Source organism: Capsicum annuum, chromosome 12, assembly GCF_002878395.1.
Source record: "Capsicum annuum cultivar UCD-10X-F1 chromosome 12, UCD10Xv1.1, whole genome shotgun sequence".
Classification (NCBI taxonomy): Eukaryota; Viridiplantae; Streptophyta; class Magnoliopsida; order Solanales; family Solanaceae; genus Capsicum; species Capsicum annuum.
Genome location: NC_061122.1, coordinates 128,650,125 through 128,674,366, shown reverse-complemented (window position 1 = coordinate 128,674,366; position 24,242 = coordinate 128,650,125). Strand labels below are relative to the sequence as shown.

The following is a 24,242-nucleotide window of genomic DNA, read 5'->3' as shown; positions in this document are numbered from 1 at the left end:
ATGGGGGTATAACAACCAGGCCTTTAAAAAGGAAAGATATGATTTGATGAAATCTGCAGTTGTTAAGAGGTTATGGTATGCCGAGATAGTAGCGAGTGCATCTTCTAGTATTACACTGACGCCACCATCACCTCCGCCAGTGGATATACCCCCATCTAGAGATGCTCATGACACGGACGCTTAGAGCGTCCTAGATTTGTCCCCATTTTCTTTGTTTTATATTATTTTAGCGCATTGGGGACAATGCGTGGTTCTCAGTTGGGGGTGGAATACTCCATAGCCACTGTGGGTTTTTGTTGCCATATTTTTTTCTATCGGCCATGGTGTGGTTGTAGAATCGACATGTCTAGGGTTAATTTGTGTCGTATTGTGTTTTATTTTTTTGGAATTAGGAGATTTTTAAGTATTTAGAGCAGTTGTTATATTTTTGATTGATATTTAGGAAAAATGATGTCCCTCCAAATTTTTAGAGCTATGTGAATGTATATATGTGTGAAAATTTATGGATCTTGTTATGGCATTAGGATGAGGTACATGATAATCACTTGCGAACAATTGCATAAACTAGATACGTAGTAGTTTGTAATATTAACTCTGTACCATATGTGTGTAAGATGCTACTTAGTTCTCTTCGTGTGTTGAATGCAGAACTTGCTTGTTTAGTCTTGCATAGGTTGTAGGATAGTCGGCTAGGAAAGGACCACAGGCCACTTTTTATTTGAATTCACTTTTAGCCTAAATGACCTTCCCAATATGAAATAGTATTCCTTGATCCTTGTTTTGAGCCTTATAGCTTATTTTTCTTGTTTTACCTGTCACCTTTCCATTTGTATTGCAGTAACCTATTTTGGCCCTTTCCTCCTTGGAAATTGTGCACCTCAACTCAGGAAAATTGTCTAAGTTGAGGGTGGCTATCATAGGGGTATGTAATGTAAAATGGGTATATAGAAGAGTGAAATGGGAGAAAAAGTTAGTAGGGTTTGGTGCGGTAGCAAAAGAAAAGAAAAATATAAATTGGAAAAAAAGGTGAAAAGGAAAGAATTAAAGACTACACCTAACCTGAATGTGTAATAATGAATAAAAAGGGACAAATAAGGGTGGAAAAGAAGAAAGATGGTAAAAAAATAGAACCAAAGTTAGAGTAGTGTCAAGGAGGCTTAGTCACTTGATATGTCCATATGCACCATACTAGCCCCCCAAGCCTACATTACAAGCCTAGAAAATTCAATAGTGATCCTAACTCGAATGTCTAAAACTAAGGTAATGAAAATAAAGGCAAGCCTATGCTACTTAATGCACATTGATTGTAACTTCTCTTCTGAGTGTAAGTGTCTATTGACTTTCCCTACATTGGCATGCATTATTTTATATGAGTGAGTGGGATATCTTTGTTGTGAGGGAACATGAGTTATATCGCTAGTTGCTTACTTATTTTGGAGAGTGTAACTTGTCTATATATGCATGGTTGTTTGTTTTTAATGTAATGCCAGACCTTGATCCCATTGTGTCACATTGTTATGCTTCATGTTTATACACAGTTGATTTTGAAAGGTCGAAATATGAGAGGGTATTGTGGTTTGAGCTAAAATATTGATTGACTGCCTTGAATAGCATAAATTCTCCTAGTTAAGCATTGTGTGTTGTTTTATTGTGTTGTGTTTCCTGAGGACATACAAACGTTCTAAGTAGAGGGTGTTGATGTGTTATAGAAATATAGTACTTGCGATGCTTAAAGTAATGAAAATATGCAAGTTTCTTAGGTTGTTTTGTTAGATATGATGTGTTTTGGGTATATTTTGTGGGAAACTAGGTTTTGGATCTAAAGTTCAAGAAAAATATGAAAATGGAGATTTTGGCTACCTACTTGATCATTTTTGGATATTTGTGACACTTTTCGGATATATATGACCAAAGCATATGCTGAAACTTAAAGATTGGAGGCTTGGTTGCAAGACTTGGAATGCCTGGCACTTACCTATTCTACATGTGGTCCAAAAGTAGAACATGCGGTCCGCATGTGACTAAGGTAAGTACTACAATTAGAGATCCTGAGAGTGAAATAGCTGAAAAAAAACTTCCGGCACTTACCTATGTCAACATGTAGACCGCATGTGGGTAAGGTAAGTTCCAGAAGTTCAAAGTCCAAAGTCCAAAGAGTAGACAGTGCAGGAAATTTTTTTGGCACTTACCCATGTCTACATGCGCCTAGGGGTAGGCCGCATGTGGCACATGTACCCACTGGCAGGCCGCATGTAGACACAGGTAAGTGGTCACCGACCTTTTTTGTCCTATTTCATCTAGGCTTTGATTTTTAGGGTTTCCTCATGTACTATAAATACCACTTATGTGTTTTTTAGTAGAAGTAACACACTTTTAATACGTACAAACATATTTTAATTTTGAGATTCGATTTTCTTCTTGAAATTCTCTTGTATTGATTTTGGTTGATTAATTCAGTTAAAGCTTTGGATTTTTTACTGTGATTATTATGATTACATCTTATGCTTTCAATTATGAATGTTGTTGATTCTTTTACAAGCATGAGCGGCTAAAAACCCTTAGCAAAACTTGTTATTTCATGCATGTTACTCTACCCTCATAGGGTGATTTGTAGTCAGGACAGTGAGGATAAAATTGCCGAAATTTTTAAGGACCAAAACCTCGGGGCATTACATACTGCCCCCATTAGAATAATTCATCCTCGAATGATAGGACAGGGTATTTATTTGCACGATATGACTCCACTTACCACTACTTTTATGTTTAACAAAGACAAAAAACAAAGATGCCAAGGAAATCACGATTTCATTCAACAAAGTCAAAAAATAAAGATGTTAAGGAATATACACACCTCCAGCACGATTATCCGGAATGGTAAACAAGAATGGATACTTGGACTTCATGTCCTCCTCGACTTCCCAAGTATCTTCCTCAACTTTTTGGCTCCGCCAAAGAACCTTTCCGAAGCCACGTCCTTTGTCCGCAATCGATGGACTTACTGATCAAAAATCTCAATCGGGACTTCCTCATAGGACAAGGAATCTGAAATACCCACCTTTTCCAAAGGAACAACTGTCGAGGGATCACCCACATACTTTCTTAATATCAAAATATGAAACACCAAACGAATAAAGATCAAACTAGAAGGCAACTCCAATTTATAAGTGACCCTTCCAAACTTCTTCACAACCAAGTATAGACCAATATGACGGTTGATGATCTTTCCCTTCTTAGCAAACAACATCACTCCCTTCATGGGTGACAGTTTTAAGAACACCCAATTACCAACACCGAACTTCAACTCCTTTTGCCTCACATCCGTATAGGATTTTTGGCAACTTTGGGCGGCCTTCAGTCTCCCCCGAATCACTTTTACCTTCTCTATGGCTTGGTGAACCAAATTTGGTCCAAACATCTTATCTTCACTAATCTAAAACCACCCAATAGGATATCTATAACTCCTAACATACAATGCTTTAAACAGATCCATACCAATGATTTAGTGATAATTGTTGTTGTAGGCAAACTCTATGAGAGTTAAGTGGTCAACCCAACTACCGCCATAATCAAACACACAAGCCCGAAGCATATCTTTCTAGACCTGAATTATCCTTTCCACTTGCCTATCCGTCTACGGGTGGAAGGTTGTACTAAGGGCCATCTTCATCCCCAAACCTCGCTAGAATGACCACCAAAAGTGAAATAAAAATTAAGTGCCTCAATTAAACATGATGGATACTGGAGTACCATGATAATTCACGATCTCCTCAATGAACAACTTGGCATAATCCTCAAAATATAAATTAGTCCTTACTGGCAAGAAGTGAGTAGACTTAGTCATCCTATCCATGATGACCCAAATCGAATCAAATTTCTAGCAAGAACGCGGAAGAACCATAACAAAATCCATATTAATTATCTCTCATTTCCATTCCGACAGTTCAATCTCTTGCGTCAATCCACCAGGCCTCAAGTATTTCACTTTCTCTTGCTGACACACCATGAACTTATCCATAAAATTAGCCACATCCCACTTCATATTATTCTACCAATAAATCTCCTTGATATCATGATACATCTTCGTCAAACCAGGATGAACAGTATAATGCGACTCATGAGCTTTGGACAAAATTCTTTCTCACAACTCATCAACCTCGAGAACAAATACTCTACCTTGGTACCTCACAAAAACCATCACCTTTTGCCTACCTACATTATTCTTGATTTGCATCAAGATAGGATCCAACATCAATTTCTCTTTCACTTTAGCACCAAAAGATGACTTTGCCACCTCTTGAACAATTACACCACCATAATTAGAATCCAAGAGATGGACTCTAAGATTATATAAACGATGAATATCCTTCACCAAACCCTGCTTCTCCGTAACAACATGTGCCAATCTTTCCATGGATAACCTGCTAAGAGCATCAACAACCATATTAGCTTTACCCGGATGATAGTGGAGACTCATGTCATAGTTCTTTAGCAACTCAAGCCATCTCCTTTTCCTGGGATTCTTATGATCAGAATAAATATCAATATGGACCCCATACAAATAATGTCGCTAGATCTTTAATGCAAACATCACAGGTAACAATTCCAAATCACGAGTTAGATAATTCTTCTTATGAAATTTCAACTGTCTAGAAGCATAACCAACCACCTTGCCATGCTACATCAACTCACAACCCATACCCACATAGGACACATCTCAAATAACCATAAAACCATCTGTGCCGTTAGGTAGAACCAAGATTGAAGCCAAAGTCAACTTATTCTTCAACTTCTCAAAACTACCCTCACAAGCAGCAGACTACAAAAATTTCACCTTCTTCTGGATAACTTAGTCAATAGGGCAGCAATAGAAGAGAATCTTTCCACGAACCTACTATAATAACCGAATAAACCCAAGAAGCTTTAAATGTCAATTGGAGTCATGGGTCTAGGCCACTTTTTAACCACCGCAACCTTCTGTGGATCCACCATAATCCCTTCGCTAAATACAAAATAACCTAGGTAAGTCACAATATTCAACCAATATTCATACTTTGAGAACTTAGCATACAGATGTTGATCCATTAGGGTATGCAACACAAGGTGAAGGTGATCGGCATGATCCGCCTCGCTCTTGGAATACACCAAAATGTCATCAATAAAGACAATCATAAATAAATCTAAGAACTGATGGAAAACCCAATTCATAAGATCCATAAATATTGTTGGGGCATTAGTCAAGCCAAAGGACATCACCAAAAACATAAAATGTCCATACAGGGTTTGAAAAGCAGTCTTAGAGATATCCGCCTCACTAATCTTTAACTGATGGTACCCAGACCAAAAATCAATCTTAGAAAAACACTTAGCACCCTAAGGCTGATCAAAAAGATCATCAATCCTCGGAAGTGGATACTTATTCTTCACGGTCACCTTATTCAATTGGCGGTAATTAATACATATTTAAAGAAAGCCATCCTTCTTACGCACAAAGAGTATAGGAGCACCCCATGGAGACATACTAGGATAGATAAACCCTTAGCCAGAAGGTCTTTCAACTTCTTTTTGAGTTATTTCAACTCAGTCGGACCCATTATGTAAGGAGGAATAAAAACAGGACAAGTACCCAAAAAAAGATCAATCCCAAAATCAATTTCCCTATGAGAAGGAATCCCAGGAAGATCATCAGGGAATACCTTGAGAAATTCACAGACCACAAAAATAGTCGACAAAGAAGGACCTTCGGATCTAGAATCCTTAACATACAATGAGTGATAGAGGCACCCTCTAGAAACCTATTTACAGGATCTGAGATACAAAGTAAAATTTTCCTTAGGTACTAGCGAACTACCTTCCTACTTGATCACCAACTCATTTGGGAAATAGAAACAGACCCTACAGGTCCGACATTCAAGGGACACATAGCACAAATGTAACCAATCCATCCAAAACATTACATCAAATTCTACCATGTCCAACTTTATGAGGTCCACCAAGGTCTCCCTACCATGGACCAATATCACACAACCCCTATAGACCCTTCTGTCTGGAATACACTCAGGATCAAACCCAAAATGAATCACCACATAAGGGGTCACATAAGAGAGGGTAGACCCGAGATCAAGTATACAATATACATCATGAGAAAAGAGTTTGAGCGTACTAATAACAATATTAAGGGACGCTTCAGAATCCTGGTGGGTGGTAAGAGCACACAGACGATTTTGACCAGCACCGGAGCCAGAGACAGAACTAGCACTCTTTGATGTAGGAGAGGATGAAGTAGAAACAGAAACCTTATTCGCCCTGGAGACAACCTTAGAAAGACAATCCCTTTACAGATGACTAGTCTGACCATATTTAAAGCACTTATTCCTCTATTCCTCACAAAAATCACAATACACATGACTATAAAATCTACAAGGTAGATATGACGAAGCTAACTGAGCCTTGTTTTCTTGAGACTGAGCTCCTGATGCTTAAAACCCACTATCATACTAAGAACGACGATCACCCGATAACTTAGGATAAGGAGCACGAGCCTTAGAGTAGGAACCAGAATTTTCCCACTTTTTATTAGACCACTTTCCATTATTTCTACCACTTTTATGTTGTTCTCCACCTTGATCTGGGTAGTGCAACTTCTTATTCTGCCTTTCACTCACCTCCGCTTGCTTCTTCTTTTCTTCCTCTACTTGTTGCATATACACTACAAGTCTAAAGATGTCCATATTCTTGTTCAATGAGGTAGCCTTGCTCTCTAAGATCAACTCACGGGACAACCCAAAAGTAAACTTCCTCATTCTAGCCCTTATGCTAGACACCATCTGAGGAGCATAACATGATAACTGATAAAACTTCAAGGCATACTCTATTACTGACATCTTGCTTTGCTTTAAATTCATAAATTCCTCAACCTTTGCTTTTCTTAAATCTGAAGGAAAAAAATGATAAAAAAAATGCCTGAGAAGTCATCCTACAAAGCAGACTCAACATCATTGCCACTAGACTGATCCCACTCCTCAGACCATTGGTATGCCACATCTTTTAGATGGTAAGCAGTAAGCTCTACACCCTCTACATCAATGGCATATATCATATGGAAAATTTTTTATCATCTCTACGATAAAATTTAAGGATCTTCCTCAACTTTAGAACCAGTGAAAGTAGGAGGATTCAACCTCATAAATTGGCCAACCCTAGTAACCTCAGATGATGGAGTAAAAGAAGCAACACAATCAGTTTGGGAAGCCACTAAATGGGTAAAAAAAATGAATCGACTGACAAAACTCAACATTTGACACTCCAGCCTGGGGTGTCTAAGGAGGGATAGAAGGAACTAGTGGAGCACATTCATGGAAATCAAAAGCAGTGACCCTATACCGGGTCTAAACTCTTGGAGTAGATGAGATCTATCACATTGTCCTCAAATAGGATAGAAGAGTTGTCGCGAGCATCAGATCTTCTAGGAGACATGATCTGAAAAGCTAACACATGGGAGTTAGAGGAGATTCAAGACCTTATATTCTATAGCTTTAAATAGTATAACAAAAAAGGGAAACATTCCTAAATTTCTCCTAGCTTCTCCCTTATAAGTGTGGCATGCTATACACCCATAAAATAGACTCTACTTTACACGAATTTGTTGGACACCCAATAACATCAAACCTAGGCTCTGATAACAACTCTGTTATGACTAAAACCAGGGTCTAGTTATGATGGGTATCTCAAGTCCTACATAGACCAGAGATCAACCCCTGCACCTAACCAAAATAAACACAATATCTCCTAATCTTGGATAAACTTCAAACATATAACAAGACAACACGCAACAAGCTTAAAGAAAGTCAAAACAAGTCTATACCCAATGACTGATGACCGACCAAACAACTGACTAACACTACTTAATATCCATAGTAATCCAAATAAAACCTTTTAAACAAAGATCTAGAACCAGTCTTAGTCAAAATATATCTCTGACTCTAATAGATAACAATGAGAATAAAAAAATAATAATGTTAATGATAATGAAGGTAACTATTAACTCAAATCTAAGAATAAAATATGGTGAAATACGTAAGTCTTTCGGGGAATGGAAGCTTATGACAACACCACCAACCAACAAACCGAACCGACCAACCTAACTCTACGAAGAAAAAATAAAAGAAACTTTGGCGCCTACATCACGTAAGGATACAACATTTGAAGATAGTTATTGGGGTAAACACTAACATGTAACTCAGGGAAAAAGATAACATAATATCAGGATCAACAGTTCAAAATCATTCAAAACCAATGCACATAATCAAATGCATATACATACAGATATATCACATATCAGGATAGGAAATAAGGCTTAACATGCTCTTTAAAACTTTAGCTTGGATTGTGTAGCTCAATCATGATAACATATACCCACGGGCTCTATGCGTGTAGCCGTACGAACTGTAGAATAATCTCATATATATACTTGGGGGACTCAAACCTCCTAATCATATACTAAGGTACCTAAGCATTCGATCTTGTAGTGATGTGCGGAGGACTCGAACCTCTCTAATCATGTAATAATAATGAGGGAGGCTCGAACCTGACTAGTCAATTAGACTCCCGTATTGGTACATGCGGTTTCCAGTATCGCTCACTCGGACCTCCACTTTTATGACTCAGTTACACAACCCTCATTAAATCCCAATTAAAACATTTATCACACAATCCCACTCATTGAACTATAATACATATTTAGGCATACATTGTTGGTATCATTATACCAACTATATTTGTCACGTAACATCAATATATCAAAACAATTATCATCACTTGGGAAAATTCATAACCTCCTTGGTTTAATTTTTATAAATTTCCATATTTCTCATAATTAAAAACCAATTTCACAATATGGGGTTGGTGTCATAACCTCTTCAAAAGTCACAAGTTTGGGGGAAATTACAATTCCCTTGTTCATTCACCATACTCATGCACCCACAAGTTAAAAATCATAATTAAAGCATGAATAATCAAACGTAAACTATGGAAAAACATTCTTCAACAACAAGCATTAAAAACCCTCAACCCTTGATTTCAAACCAACATAAATATGTCATGAACATTACTTCAAAACTTATGCTTTTAGAAAATTTATAATGAGTGAAGAGTAACATACCTGAAATAACAAGTTCTACGAAAGGAATTCAACCCTTAAGCCTTTGGATGACCTACTTCTTAGAAACCTTAAGTATTGCTGCTTGAGAGAATTGAAGAGAGTTTTTTGAAAGTGTTTTAGTGAGTTAACAATGCTAATAGGATCCTCAATAGGATTTTAAGTCGTGGGTTACAATTAGGGTAGAGGGAAAATGTCCAAAGTGCCCTTAATAAAAAGACTAAAAAATTATCACAAGTGACTATAGGTCACTATGCAAGTCGTATAGGCACATTACGACTTGGAACCCTGATTCATAACCAAGACAATTTCCAGGACACCCACATACTATTGACCTTATGACTCAATTGGTACCACTCGTTATGGGACCCTACGACTCATAGGGTCAAGTCGTAGTCAACATATAACCCAATTGGATAAATACCGGATATCCTATAATTTGCACCCAATGACTCGTAACAAGTCCTTACAAATCCTAGGAAGCCATTCATACTCAAAGCAGAACTTTGTTAATAAATTTTTTATTTGATTACGATTCGATCCAAACGACTCGTCATGGGTCTTTGTAACTCGTGTCCCCAAGTAGTACCCAGGGCAGTAACTCAAACACCATTCACTGGAATCCTTACGACTAGGGTCACCTAACTCGTCAAGACACCCTACGACTCATATGGTGAGTCGTAGTCAGGACAGTGAGGAAAAATTACAGAAATTTTTAAGGACCAAAAATCCAGGGCGTTATAATAGATCTTTCCTTAGAAGCAAGATTTAACTCAAGAATTTTCAAACAACAAGTTATGTGTCACCAGTAAGACTTGAAACTACCACATTGCGTCTAATTTATGAGATATGTCTATAACTTAAGTCATAGAGGCAAGACTTATTCCAAAGGACTTCCAAATAACAAGTTACACCTTTAAATTTACTTTGATGTCAAAGAAAGAAAATACCTTTATGGATTATGCAACATTCTATTTATCAGCAAAATATAATAAAAATTGAGAAAAAAAAAAGAAAAAAGAGAAGAAACAAAAGAGAGAAAAACCAAAAAAAAAAAGTTAAGAAAAAAAGAAGAAAAAAATAAAGATTGAGAAAAAAATGAGAAGAAAAATTTAAAATAAATTTTGAGAAAAATAAAAAAATGATAAATGATAAAAAAAAGAAAAATAAAGGTTGACACAAATAATTTTTTTTTTTTTAAAAAGAGAAATAAATAGATAATTGTCTGAGAAAAAAAAAGTAAAAGAAAAATAAATATTGAGACAAATAAATTAAAACAAGAAAAAATAGAAATTACGAAAAAATGAAAAAGTAAGAAAAAAAAATAGAAGTTAAGAGAAAAATGAGCATGAAAAGTTTAAAAATATTTGAGGTGTAGAGTAACAAAAATGTCTTATTGTATACATAAAAAAAAAAAAAAGATTAGTCTTTAAGGATTTTTTTCATGGGGGACAAAAATTCAAAGTCACCCATTATGGGGTCATCCTATATAATTTCTTGAATCAAGACTCTTGGATGAACAACCCATATATTTTATATTTTTTTTCCAAAATATATTTGTATCTTTAACGAATCAGAAGCAGAAATAAATAGGAAAAAAAATACATAAAGTAGCATATTTAAGTATTACATTATTAAAAATAACAAAACTTTTATCAAATTACATTTTGTAGTGTATGTATTTGGTTGTATTTGTATTTTTGTAGCAACAGTTTGCAAAAATACAAAATACATATCGATCATAAGGGCAGTAAAAATCATATGTATTTGTAATTTTGTAGCAATAGTTTGTAAAAATATAAAATACAACTTGCCATATTATGTAATTATGAAACTGTTGCTATGAAACTCATAATTAAGGGGATAAGTATGTTATTTCTGAATTTTGCCCTAATAAATATGGCAAAGTTAAAATTGTTCCTTGAATATTACAATATTGTCAATCAGGCCACTTCCAACAAAAAGATGATCACATCAGCATTTGTGGTTTGTTTCTTAAGTTTAAATTCAGTGAGAAGAGAAAATGACAAAAATGGAGATAATTGATAAAGAGTCTGTTTGAATTAACTCATTTTTAGTGTTTTAAAGATGAAATCATTTTACAGTATTTAATTTATATTGTTTGGATAATTTTTTTTTAAATACTCATAAGTACTTGATTTAAGGCCAAAATCATAAATTAGGAATCTAACTTGTGAGTCCTCTGCCAAAAGGGCAAAATTTTTAATAAAATGCATCAAAATAGACACTAGTGATTGGCTCCAATCGAAAGGGACCATGTAGACCACGTATATTCAAGTCTTTCCATATGATAAACATGGATTACATTTCTTCCTAAAAACACACACCAAAAGGAAATGTTCGCCCAAACATTAGTTCGTCTAGAAACTATGGAACCCATTTCCATAAATATATTTCTTAAAGTTTGTTCATTTGCGGGTGAAATACATTTCAAAATTTATTCCTTTTGTAGTTTGCCCACACATGGCAAACCATGGAGATTATTTTATTTTTTCATTCATATTTATTCTTGCAATCCTTCATGGTAATAAACACATCCACAAAAAATAATCACATACACTATTTTTCTAAAATAATAAATTAAACAAGGAAAAAATAAATATATCGTTATTGTAATGCCTGAAAAATTGAGTCCCGAGACACCACACGGTGCTTAGGGTCACAAGTCACCCCAAGCTAACCCTTTCATAGGTATAACTCAAAAGCAGCTGATTTAAAACATAATTTTGAGAGAATAAAGCTGAAAATATCTCAATACAGAATCTGTTGAATACAATATTGGAATTACAAGATGACAATTCTACTAACACATATACATATACAAGAAGGAGACTGAATACATCAACCACTACTGTTGTCTATGAAGCATCTACTAGTATTGCCTGTACATAAATGGGCCATGACTCCGAACCATCCCACTCAATATGGCCGATAGAAGAAGATACAGTGTCTCTGAACTGAAACAACCAACACAAGACCTTGAACTATAAGGACTTGTTTACCTGCTGACCAGATGCTGCAACTGAATAGAATAGTAGATGAGAGTCAGCACAAAGAGAATGTACTGAGTATGTGGGGGTGCATGCAATACTTTAAATAACATCATCAATTTCATGAAAACATGCATACAAACAATGATGACTCACTTGGCTTGAGTTATATCAAATCATACTCTTCATACTTTCTTAATAAATAGTTCAAATGGTAAAATCTCATAATCCATGTAAATCATCAAAAATCATAAATTATGATAAATCATCATAAATCATAATAAATTATCATATCGTCAAAATTCATCATAGATAATCATAATTCATCATAATATCTCAACTCTTTGACTCAAATCTCGAAGTAACTCGGTAATTCAAGAAACATGATTTTTATGGACAGGGGAGTTTCCTATAACCTACAATCCCACTTGAGCTACGTGGAATACCAACGTTTGAAACCTCCGTTGACGGGAGCGTCATATTCTTTGCCAGGGAGTACGACCTTAAAATTTCAATAATCACAATCGGGCTCTCTGGCCAATAATATCATCATCAAACAACCCTACGGTGGCACATAAGTTTGGGAAAATACCAAGTTTCTCTCTCAGTGCTAAGTACTACTCCCCGACAAGATCAAAACGCGTTAGGAAATCCACCATCATCATCACAAGGGTCTATCATAAAGACCCAAACAAATATCTCAATTTATAATTCATCAACAATTTGTGGATTCCTAACCCCAACTTCGACTTAAAACATTTCAATCTTTTCCAACATCAACAAGGTATCAATGCATTAAATCATAACCGACTCGATATTTGGACAAGGATATGAAGACTCAATACATAATATTTTCAATAATTCAACTCATCAAAATCATCGGAAAAAAAAATACCAAAATTCATCTCAACATCTATATCAAAATCAATCTTTCTCATAGTCAAAATCATCTCGACTCTGCGAATTCAAGGTCAATGTACTCAAATGATTATTATTTCAACTTAACAATTAAATCATGAAAACAGCTTTTGAAAAACACTTGAGACCTTCAATTCATAATAAGAATACATATCCCGTAGTACAACTCAAATCACGACTTTTATCTCGAAAGCCTTTAGAAATATCAATTCATTGTAGTAGTATGCAATTCATAGTATAAATTCTCAATTTAAGAAGTAGAGTAATGAAGTAATCATGTATATCCATATTGGAAAAAAAATTCAAAGTCTTATAAATCCTTCATAAAGTAATTTGAGTGTATACTCATTTTTAAATATCATGAAATTTCAATAATAGAACTCAAGCTTTTTAAATGTCAAAATGTAATAATTTATCAAGTCATGACAACATCAATATTTTTGAAAAAATATCAAGACTCATGGTAACATCTCAAACGTTATATCTCAATATGCTCAATGATTCAATTTTGTCATAAAGAAGCTTTAAGCTTATCATAAATCTCAAAATCATTCCAAAATACTATTTCAACATATATCTCGAAATCATTCAAAATAAAATATGAAATATACAATTATAGATATCAAGACATCTCATGTCTCAAATATATATTCAATAATTCAAATCGTCATTGGGAAGCATAAAGCTTGACACATATCTCAAAATATTATTCTAAAATACCATCTCGACATACGTCCCAAAATCATTCAAAATACCACCTCGTGGTAAAAGTGTGTAATTCACAATGATAATTATTAAATCATATCATAAAAACATTGAGATAATCATATAAATCAAAGTTTATTCATTCAACCATCATAATCTCATAATCGAATTATTTAGACATAATTTCACTTGCAAAATCGTGTAAAACCATAATAAAATTAAAGCTTTGGGCACAAGAACGGAAGATTGCTCTTGTTCAAAATCCCATATACCTTGAAATTAACTTCTTGATTACGGAATCCTGTTCGGAAAAATAATGGGTGCTCCTCGAAGGTCTTAAAATGAGGAGTTCGTTTATTAAATTAATTTTGGATTTCTACGGTGAAATTGAAAGATATTTGAAGGTGAAATTTGGCTAGGGTTTCATTATCCCAAATGTTTCATGGAGAAAATAAATTTTGAAGGTTCAATTATAGATTAAATGGATAAATTTTCGTCCAAGAGGGGTGTGTGAGAAATGACTAAATTGCCCTTAAAAAATAAATAATGTCAAATCTGTCTTTTGTGGACTGTTTTGATAGGCTGAAGTAGATCGACCATAACGTTTTACTCCGACAGCCACATTGGATGAAACCAATTTCATTAGAAAGAGGACTCTTAGGGCTTTCCGTTGATATATAGTAGCTCACCCATAACATTATGTACAAGGAGTTATGGTCGTTTGAAGTTGACCCTAAAATTCGCCTGGCTGCAGTAATTTTTAATTTTCTGTATGTTTTACTGTTCACAGTTGGATCGGAATGGTCGTAGTTCGATTGGAATGGTCGTAACTCATCGCTCGAGTGTCCGTTTTTATGATCTACATATCGTTGGAAAGATTATTGATACTCTACGCAATGGTAGATCAACGTCTTAGAAATACTACACAGAAAATTTATGGATCGCTCTAAATCGTAGAACTCGATACGTTTCTCACGAAATCTTTACGAAGAAAATTTTTTGGGGTATTACAGTTATTTTCAAATAGGAAAACTACATTTCAAAATTTATTCTTTTTACAGTTTACCCACACCATGGAAATTCTTTTTTATTTTTTGATTCCTATTTATTTTTGTAATTCTTCACGTGAATAATCACATCCATCGAAAATAATTACATACATTATTTTCTTAATCAGAGGCGAATCTAGAATTTAATGTTTGTGGATTCCTTGAGAAAAATAAAAATTGAATATAGTGGGTGATGGGGCTAGAACCCACAACCAGCAAGACCTATAAAGCTTTAGCAAGCTCCGTCTTTATCACTAGACCAATAACACACTTTTTTTAAAGGCTCCCAACTTATAATTCTTATATATTTACTAGATTTTTTAATTTAATTACAAAAACTGCACGAAAGTTACTGGGTTCTCAAAAATCCCCCACCGTATCCACTAAATCCGCCCCTGTTCCTAATACAACAAATTAAGCACGAAAAAAGTGAATATACAGAGATTTTCAAGTGAACAACTTAAACTTTTCATCTTTGAATGTACCTAAACTCCAAAACTTATGACCGAAACTTCTTAGAGTCTTTAATATTTTATTTTACAATATTCTTGCCATTTACATACATCCGATTTAATTACATGACTATCAATTTTTTTTAGGAAAAAATTCACAAGTTGCAAATTTAAGCTTATAATTAGGACATTTCATAGCAACAATTTCATAATTACTCAAAATAGCAACTTGTATATGTATTTGATGCACAAGACACATTAAATATATATATAAATTCAGTTAATTATCATATTTTTAGGTAATAACTTGAGTTTAAAAAGGCAAAATAATTCAGCTTCTTTAGATCATGTTCACCCAATTAATTAAAGATTAATTAATGCTTTTATTTCTAAGAATAGAAAGCCCTTTTTAATGAGTTTCAAAACTAAAAATAAGTTTGAGTGATTAAAAATATATTTATATATTTCTCTCTCTCTTCTTTTTTAATTTTTTCCTTCATATTTTTTATTTTTTATTTTTTTTACTATTTCTTTTTCTCTTTGTATTTTTTTTTATTTCTTTTAGTTTTCTCCTTTGTTTTTACCTTTTTTTTCTTTGAACTTTTTTTTTTGTATTCTTTTCTTTATTTTTTCAGGGGGGTTCTCCTACTATTACTGTTTATTAATATACTAGTCAAAAATTGAAAGGCTCCTGTAACATAACGTACACTTAACGCTCCTTGTTTTCTTCGACTGGTCGGCCGGCGCCGGCGCTGCCAACAGGTAAGGTAACCCCTCTCTGGCCCTCTCGAGCTCTCTCTCTTTCTCTCACCCCAACTCTTTGAGCATTTTTTCTCTCCATTTTCCCTCCTTGACAACTAGCCACTGCTCGACACTGGCGACTACCAACAGAGCACGAATTCAGTAACGCACAGTAGACTCCCCAGTGACAGCGGCAGCCGATGATGCTCTGGTAACTGCTTTTTGGTGACAACTATTTCCAGTAACTATCTCTGAAGTCAAAATTGACGGTAACATCATCACGCATCAAGCAGGAGTACCCGGTGACATCTAAACTTATTATTTAGATAGCTTTATTAGTTATTAGTTTTATTGTGCCGTTTGTATTGTTTTGTGTTTGTTATATGTCTTGCGAGTATAGTGTGACTATCATGCCAAAACCAGCAAAACGCAGGATCACCGGAGACATCTAAACTTTGCTTTTTCAATCAATATATACAGTTTTGTTTCTTTATAATATACGTGGTTTTGTCAATCACTACTTACAGTTTTTAGTTTCTTTATACTATCCTGCTCTTCTGGTTATATTTCGTCCTTTGAGTGTGCCGTTTATTGTTAGTGGCTTATTGTTATTATTGTTTATTATTTTTATTATTGTTTTTGGTCTTCACTGTACTTTGGGTTGAGTAGTATCTTGGGTGGTTCATAGTGAAATAGCATCATATCCTGGGGTCATAGGGACGGGGGGTGGGGGCAGGATCTGGTGTTGAGTTAGGTTTGAGATGCAGTGTGCGAGGTATAAAGGGAAGGGTTAAACGAGTTGATAGATTGAGGGTAGGGTCGTGGAACATTGGGACCCTGCAGGGTAAGTCGATAGAACTGGTTAAGATTCTAAGGAAGAGAATTATTAATATTGCGTGTATCCAGGAGACCAAGTGGGTAGGTTTTAAGTCTAGGGATGTAGATGGATACAAGTTGTGGTATTCAGGTAGTGATAGGTGTAGAAATGACGTAGGTATCTTGGTGGACGAAGAACTTAGGGAGCAGGTAGTGGAGGTTAAAAGGGTTAGTAATAGGGTTATAACTATTAAGTTAATTATTGGGGGTTTACTTTGAACATCTGTAGTGTGTATGTGCCACAGGTGGGCCTAGACGAAGAAGAGAAGAAGAGTTTTTGGGAGATTTTGGACAAGGTGGTTAGAGGCGTGCCTAGTTCGGAGAATATTTTCATAGGTGGGGATTTCAATGGGCACATCAGGTCTTCGTCATTAGGGTATGATGATGTGCATGGGGGCTTTGAGTTTGGGGTTAGGAATGATAAGGGAATGGCTCTTTTGGATTTTGCGAGGGCCTTTGGGTTGGTGGTAATGAATTCTAATTTTTTGAAGAAGGAAGAGGACTTAGTTACCTTCCGCAGTAGGATAGTCAAGACTCAGATTGGCTTTTTGCTGCGTAGGAAGAGGGATAGAACATTATGTAAGGATTGTAAGGTAATCTCGAGTAAGAATTTTGTGACCCAGCATAGAATCCTAGTGATGGACTTGGTTATCAAGAAGGACAAGTTGAGGCAGGGTGGGAAAGGTTGACCTACGGTTAGGTGGGGCAGCCTGACCCCGACTAGTTATAATGCCCCAAAATTGGGTCTCGATATGTCACACGATTGTTAGGGGCATAAATGACCCTAAGCTAACCCTTCTACTGGCATAACTCATATGAAACTGAATAAAATGCTCAAGTCTACATGAGATCAGTGAAAACATAGAACTTATCTGAACTTGATCAATACAATTATGAACGTTACAAGGTTACAACTCTACTTTAACAAATGAAACTGAAACTGAATACATTAACTTCTACTGACTGTCTATGAAGCCTCTACTGGTACTGATTTCAGATAGATGGGTCATGACTCCCAACTACCCAATCTCAATACGACTAAAGTAAGAAAATACGATACTCCTCGAACTGTATAACTGACTTAAGCCTTAGAATCAAAAGGACTCATCACCTGCTAACTGGAAGCTGCAAACTGACTGAATATGGTATCTGCGCTATAACTTGTACCTATATTATAAGGTACTTTAGCATATAGAAATACATGGGGGTCAGTACTTTAAAGAATGTACTGAGTATGTGGGGGTGCAATGCAACATTATAAATAATATCATAAATGATTATGAAAATCATGCATGCTGACGATAACGACTTTCTTTGCTTGAATTAATTGAAATATATTCCTTGAAACTCATCATTAGTAATGCAAGCATTATATATCTCATAAATCATTATACTCAACTCAAACTCTTTAAATCATGACTTAGAGTGACTGGGTAACTCATGAAACTTAAACTCTTATGGACTTGGGAATTTCTTAAAATCGACATGATTACACTACGTGAGCTGCATAGAGTCCAACGTTTTGCCCTCTAAAAGAGAGAACCCCACATTGGCGTGGGTGTTGTAGAACCCCACATTGGCGTGGGTGTTGTACTCTTTCCAGGGAGTACAGCCTCAATCTCATTATCACAATCTTATACTCGGCTTCTGGCCCACAATTATCAACATCCATCCTATGGTGGCACGTAGTTTTAGAAAAATACTATATTTCTCGCTCGGTGCTAAATACTCCTCCTAGACTCAACTTAGAACGCGTTAGAAAATCCATCTTAATCAATATCAACTCATGGGTCTATTATAAAGACCAAAACATAAATATATATCTCATCTATAAATCGTAAACATCTTGTGGATTCCTAACTCGACTTAACTCAACACAATCTTTCTCAACATTAAGTACATTTGCTTTTCGAATTATTTTCAAATATCAAAAGCTTCAAGGAAACATCATAAGACTCATTCTTGACTTTCAATCTCAAATATCGATATATATTCAATAGTAAAATTTCTCATGGAAAGGCATAACTCATGACGCTTGTCTTAAATCGCTTAGAAATCATCGATACATAATGGCAATATATAACTTATGAAATGAATTCTCAATTTAAGAAACAAAATGATGAAATAGTCATGTGTATCAATCTTGATTTGCTCAAATATCATAAATCATTAATAAAGTAATTTGGGTGTAAACCCACTTTGTAAAATTATGGATTTCAATAGTAGAAATTAAATCTTTGGGCACAAGAACGAAAGAAGTGTTCTTGTTCAAACCCCACATACCTTGAATTATAAATTTGAGAATAAGAGACTTGATTAGAACTTCTTTATCTCACTTTTGAGCTAAGATTCTTGATGCCTTTGACTAGGAAAGCTTAATTCTTGAACTACTTGGAGAAATCTATGGGAGATTCTTGAATTTCTTAGAAGAAGATTGGATTTTTTTTTGGGTCTTGGAAGAAAACCCCAGCTTCTAGAGAATTCTTGGAGAGATTAGAGAGAAATAAGAGAAAATTATCTTCCCTTTACTACTTGGATATATTTATAATACCAAAATGGGAGGAAAATACAAAAATGCCTTTTTGAAAAAGCTGAAATTCACTGATCGGGGCCTGTGACGGTCGACCTGACGGTCTGTCAGAGGGACTGACGGTCCACTAAGTTATCCATCACTCAAGCACCAAAACTGGGATGTTCTGCCTCGGATTGATGGTCGAAGTGATGGTCCATCAGGAATCTGACGGTCCACTAGATCGTCCGTCACTCGGGGGCCAAAAATGAAACATTCTACCTCGACCGGACGGACCCCTTGACAGTCTGTCAACTTTTTGACGGTCCACCACTTTGGCCGTCACACGATGACCAAAAAAAAGGGGTCACTGCCTTGGATTGATGGGACATTTGATGGTCCACCAAGGACTTGGCAGTCTGTCAGGTCCACCGTCAGGCCTGGGTGATTCCGATATTGTTTAGTTAAATGGCCATAACTCCCCCATTCGATGCCGGATTTTGATGAAATTAGTATCGATAGAAAGCTTATTCAATACTCTACATGACAAAAAGTAGAAATTAGAGAAATTCTACACGATTCTATGATTATTCCCTATGGAAATCATTTTCATATACTTAGAAAATAAATTTAAACTCAAGAAAAAATCTATGGTATTACACTAGTGCTTTGGATATAGGGGCTAGGTTAGAATGGATGGGTTTCTGGGAGGGTAGAGGGGATGTGGATAGTATGTGGGATAGGGCAGCTGGTTGCATCGGAGAGTTTGCTAGAGAGGTGTTGGGTGTGTCGAGGGGCGGGTCTAGCTGGTATCGGGAGGATTAGTGGTAGAATAAAGATGTTAATAAGAAATTCGAGGCAAAGAAGGCAACATACATTAAGTTAGTTGAGAGGAAGGATGAATAAGAGAAGTGGGAGAGCATGGAAGAGTATAAGTTAGCAAAGAAGGAGGCTAAGTTAGCAGTCACGGCTGCTAAGACTATAGCTTTTGAGATTTTATATAAGGTATTAGAGAAGAAATGTAGGGAGAAGAGGATGTTTAGGCTTGCCAAGGCTAGGGAACAGAAGGGTCGTGATTCGGACCAGGTAAAGTGTATTAAGGGGAAGGATGGAAGAGTTTCGATGGAAGACGACCTCATTAAGAAGCGATGGCAGTCCTATTTCCATTGGCTCCTGAATGAGGAGGGGGATAGATGTGTTGAGTTAGTGGAGTTGGAGCATTCTTAGAAAGATCGCGAATTTAGATATTATAGGCGGTTTAAGGTAGATGAGGTCAATGAAGCTATTTGCAAGATACAAAGAGCCAGGGCGATGGGGCTAGATGAGATTCCGGTGAATTTTTAGAAGTTCTCTGGTGGGTCAAGGTTGAGGTGGCTAACCAACTTGTTTAACAATATTTTCAAGTCAGCTAAGATGCCTGAGGAATGGAGATGGAGCACGATGATTCCTTTATATAAGAACAAGGGTAACATTCAGAGTTGCAACAACTACCAAGGTATTAAGTTGTTAAGTCATACGATGAAAATTTAAGAGAGGGTGGTAAAGCGGAGGTTGAGGAAGATTGTGTCTATTTCAGAAAATCAATTTGGTTTTATGCTTGGCCGCTCCACAACTGAGGTAATTCACCTTGTGTGAAGACTGGTAGAGATGTACAGAGAGAGGAAGAGGGATCTTCACATGGTATTTATCGACTTGGAGAAGGCATATGACAAGGTCCCTAGGGAGGTTCTTTGGAGATGCTTGGAGGTGAGGGGGTCCTAATGGTGTATATTAGAGCAATTAAGGACATGTAGGAGGGAGCAAAGATTCGGGTAAGAATAGTGGGAGGAGATTCTAAGCATTTCCCAATCTTGACAGGGTTACACCAGGGATCAACTCTTAGTCCATTTTTATTTTCTTTGGTGATGGATGTGTTGATGCGGAGTATACAAGGCGAGGCTCCTTAGTGTTTTCTTTTCGCGGATGATATAGTTTTGATTGATGAGTCGCAACAAGGGTTAATGATAAGTTGGAGGTTTGGAGACAAACCCTGGAGTCTAAAGGTTTCAAGTTGAGTAGGACCAAGACGGAGTACTTAGAGTACAAGTTTAGTGACTCGAGGCAAGAAGAGGTGGTGGAAGTAAAGTTGGATTCTCAGGCGGTTTATAAGAGGGATAGTTTTAAGTATCTCAGGTCTACGATTCAGGGAAACGACGAGATTGACGAGTATGTCTCTCACCGTATAGGGGTAGGTTTGATAAAATGAAGGATCACTTCAAGAATTTTATGTGATAAAAAGGTGCCTCTCAAGCTGAAAGGTAAGTTTTATAAAGTTGCAGTCCAGCCTGCTAGGCTGTATGGAGTGGAGTGTTGGCCGGTTGAGAATTCTCATATCCAAAAACTGAAGGTGGTGAAAATGAGAATGTTGCTTTGGATGTGTAGAGTCACAAGGGATGACAGGGTTAGGAATGAAATTATTTGAGAAAAGGTTGGCGTGGCGTCAGTGGAGGATACAATGCGGAAAGTGAGGTTGAGATGGTTTGGTCATGTGATGAGGAGAGGCAAGAATGCACCAGTTTGTAGGTGTGAGAGGTTGACCTTGGAAGGTTTCAAGCGAGGTAAGGGTAGGTTGAAGAAATACTAAAGAGAAGTGATTAAACGTAACATGGAACAGTTACAGCTGACCGAGGACATGACCCTAGATAAAAAGTTATGGAGGAAAAGCATTAGGATAGAGGGCTAAGGGTGTGGATGAGTCGTAGTCAGTATTTAGGTGGACTTTATTGTCCTTCGTTTGGTAATGTACTATTCTTGTGGATGTCGTACCTATGTTATTTAATCGTTTCCTATGCTTTTGATGCTTTTGTTTACTGCCTTTTTATCTTGAGTCGAGGGTTTATCGAAAACAGCCTCTCTACCTCTCTAGAGGTAGTGGTATGGACTGCATACACTCTACCCTCACCAGACCCCACTATGTGGGAATAAACGGGGTTTGTTGTTGTTGTTATTGTTGTTTCTTTATTGTTTCATTCTTTTTGTTTATTTTTCCTTTTTTCTTTTTATATAATTTTTTTTCATTCTCTTTTTGTTGTATTTTATATTGATATATTTTTTATATTTTATATTTATTTGTATCAAATTATATATTTTAAATAAATTTATTATTTATATTTGAATAGTTTACCTGTGAATATGCACAATTTATCATTTCCATTTGTGTTCAAACAAGTATATGTATTAATTGTATTTGCTTGAGTTTAAACTATACAAATATGCAATGAGTCTAAAATATACACATATGCAATGTACCATTTAATAGAAATATAGCGTTAGTATTTTTATGCCAAATTTATCATTGTATTTGTATATGTATAAACATGTATTATTTGTATATGTATGGTTCAAGTTGTATAAACATGTATCATTTGATAAAATATAAATAAATAGTATAAACATGATATGTATATGTAAAAATGATATGTATATGTATAAGTATAAATGATATATATATATATATATATATATATATATATATATGTATCATTTGTATATGGATGGTTCACGAATAAAATATAAACATGTACAAATCATTTATATATGTATGATTGTACAAATAAGTGTGAATTATATAAAAATATAAATGATAGTGTGAACTATAAAATACAAATACAAGTGTGAACTATAAAATAAAAAAAATAAAAATTATAAAACACAAATACAAGTGCAAACTATAAAATACATACAAATATAAGTGCGAATTATAAAATACGAATACAATTATATCAACGAATATAAAGTATAAAATAATGGTGCGAATAGATATACAATAAATACTTGTAGTATTTTCACTATCATCTATGACTTGTACTAGACGTAACTATATTTTTTAAAAATTCAAAAAAAAAAAATTAAACCCAAAAGAAAATGAGAAAAAAATAGAAAAAACAAAAAAATAAGAAAAAAAAAAAATGGAAGCTAGATATAAAAGAGTAAAAATAAAAAAATAAAAAAATAAATGAAAAATAAAAATAGAAAAAAAAGAAAAAGAAAAAATCCAAAAGAAAAGAAATGAAAAAGGAAAAAAAGAAGAAAGAGAAACAGAAGAGTAAAAATAAAAGCAAAAGGAATGAAATGAAACAAACAAAAATAGAAAAAAAAAAAGAAGAAAACACAAATAGAAAAAAAAAAAAAAAAAAAAAAAAAGGAAAAAAAAAAAAAAAAAAAAAAAAAAAAAAAAAAAAAGAGAAATAAAAGAGATAGAAAAAAAGAAGTGAAAAGACAAAAGTGGAATAGAAAAAAATCAAAAGTATAAAAAAGAAAGATGAAAAAATTAACAAAAAAAAAAGAAGAGAAAAAGGGGTAGAGATATAAGAGAGAGAAGTAAGAGAGGATAAGGAGTCACACTAATTGTTGCTATGTCAGTATTTTTTTTAATGTGTTGTTATTTAGCTTAGTTATGAATTTAAGTTTGTCATTTTTGTATTTTTTCCTTTTTAAATCCCAAAAAATTACTTTTTTCGTCCCATTTTATGTGACATACTTTGATCGGACATAAAATTTAAGAAATAATGAAAAATTTGGTGATGTTTACCAAATTATTCTTTAAAAAAAATGTACTGCTGCTCTTTTTAATTAAGTGAGACCTTATAAGTGAGATCAATAAGAATAAAAATAAAATTGCTTTTGTAAATAGTTATCAAATAAGGAAATATAATATTCTTTTTAAAACAGACCAAAATAAAAATGATGATACATAAAATGAGATGAGAGAAGTATTATTAGTAGAAGAATATAAAAGATGAATAAGAGAAAAGGCAACTCATATTTATTATCGAAAATAATTTATCA

General features: G+C 34.8%; 1 protein-coding gene across 1 annotated transcript; it reads left to right on the top strand.

Annotated features, from left to right (window-relative positions):
- The first annotated feature begins 17,015 nt into the window (after positions 1 to 17,015).
- LOC107849121 lies at positions 17,016 to 17,595 on the top strand. Its single transcript, XM_047401635.1, has 2 exons — positions 17,016 to 17,020; positions 17,136 to 17,595. Exons 1-2 carry the CDS (start codon positions 17,016 to 17,018, stop codon positions 17,593 to 17,595), a joined length of 465 nt encoding a protein of 154 aa, XP_047257591.1.
- The last annotated feature ends 6,647 nt before the right edge of the window (positions 17,596 to 24,242 follow it).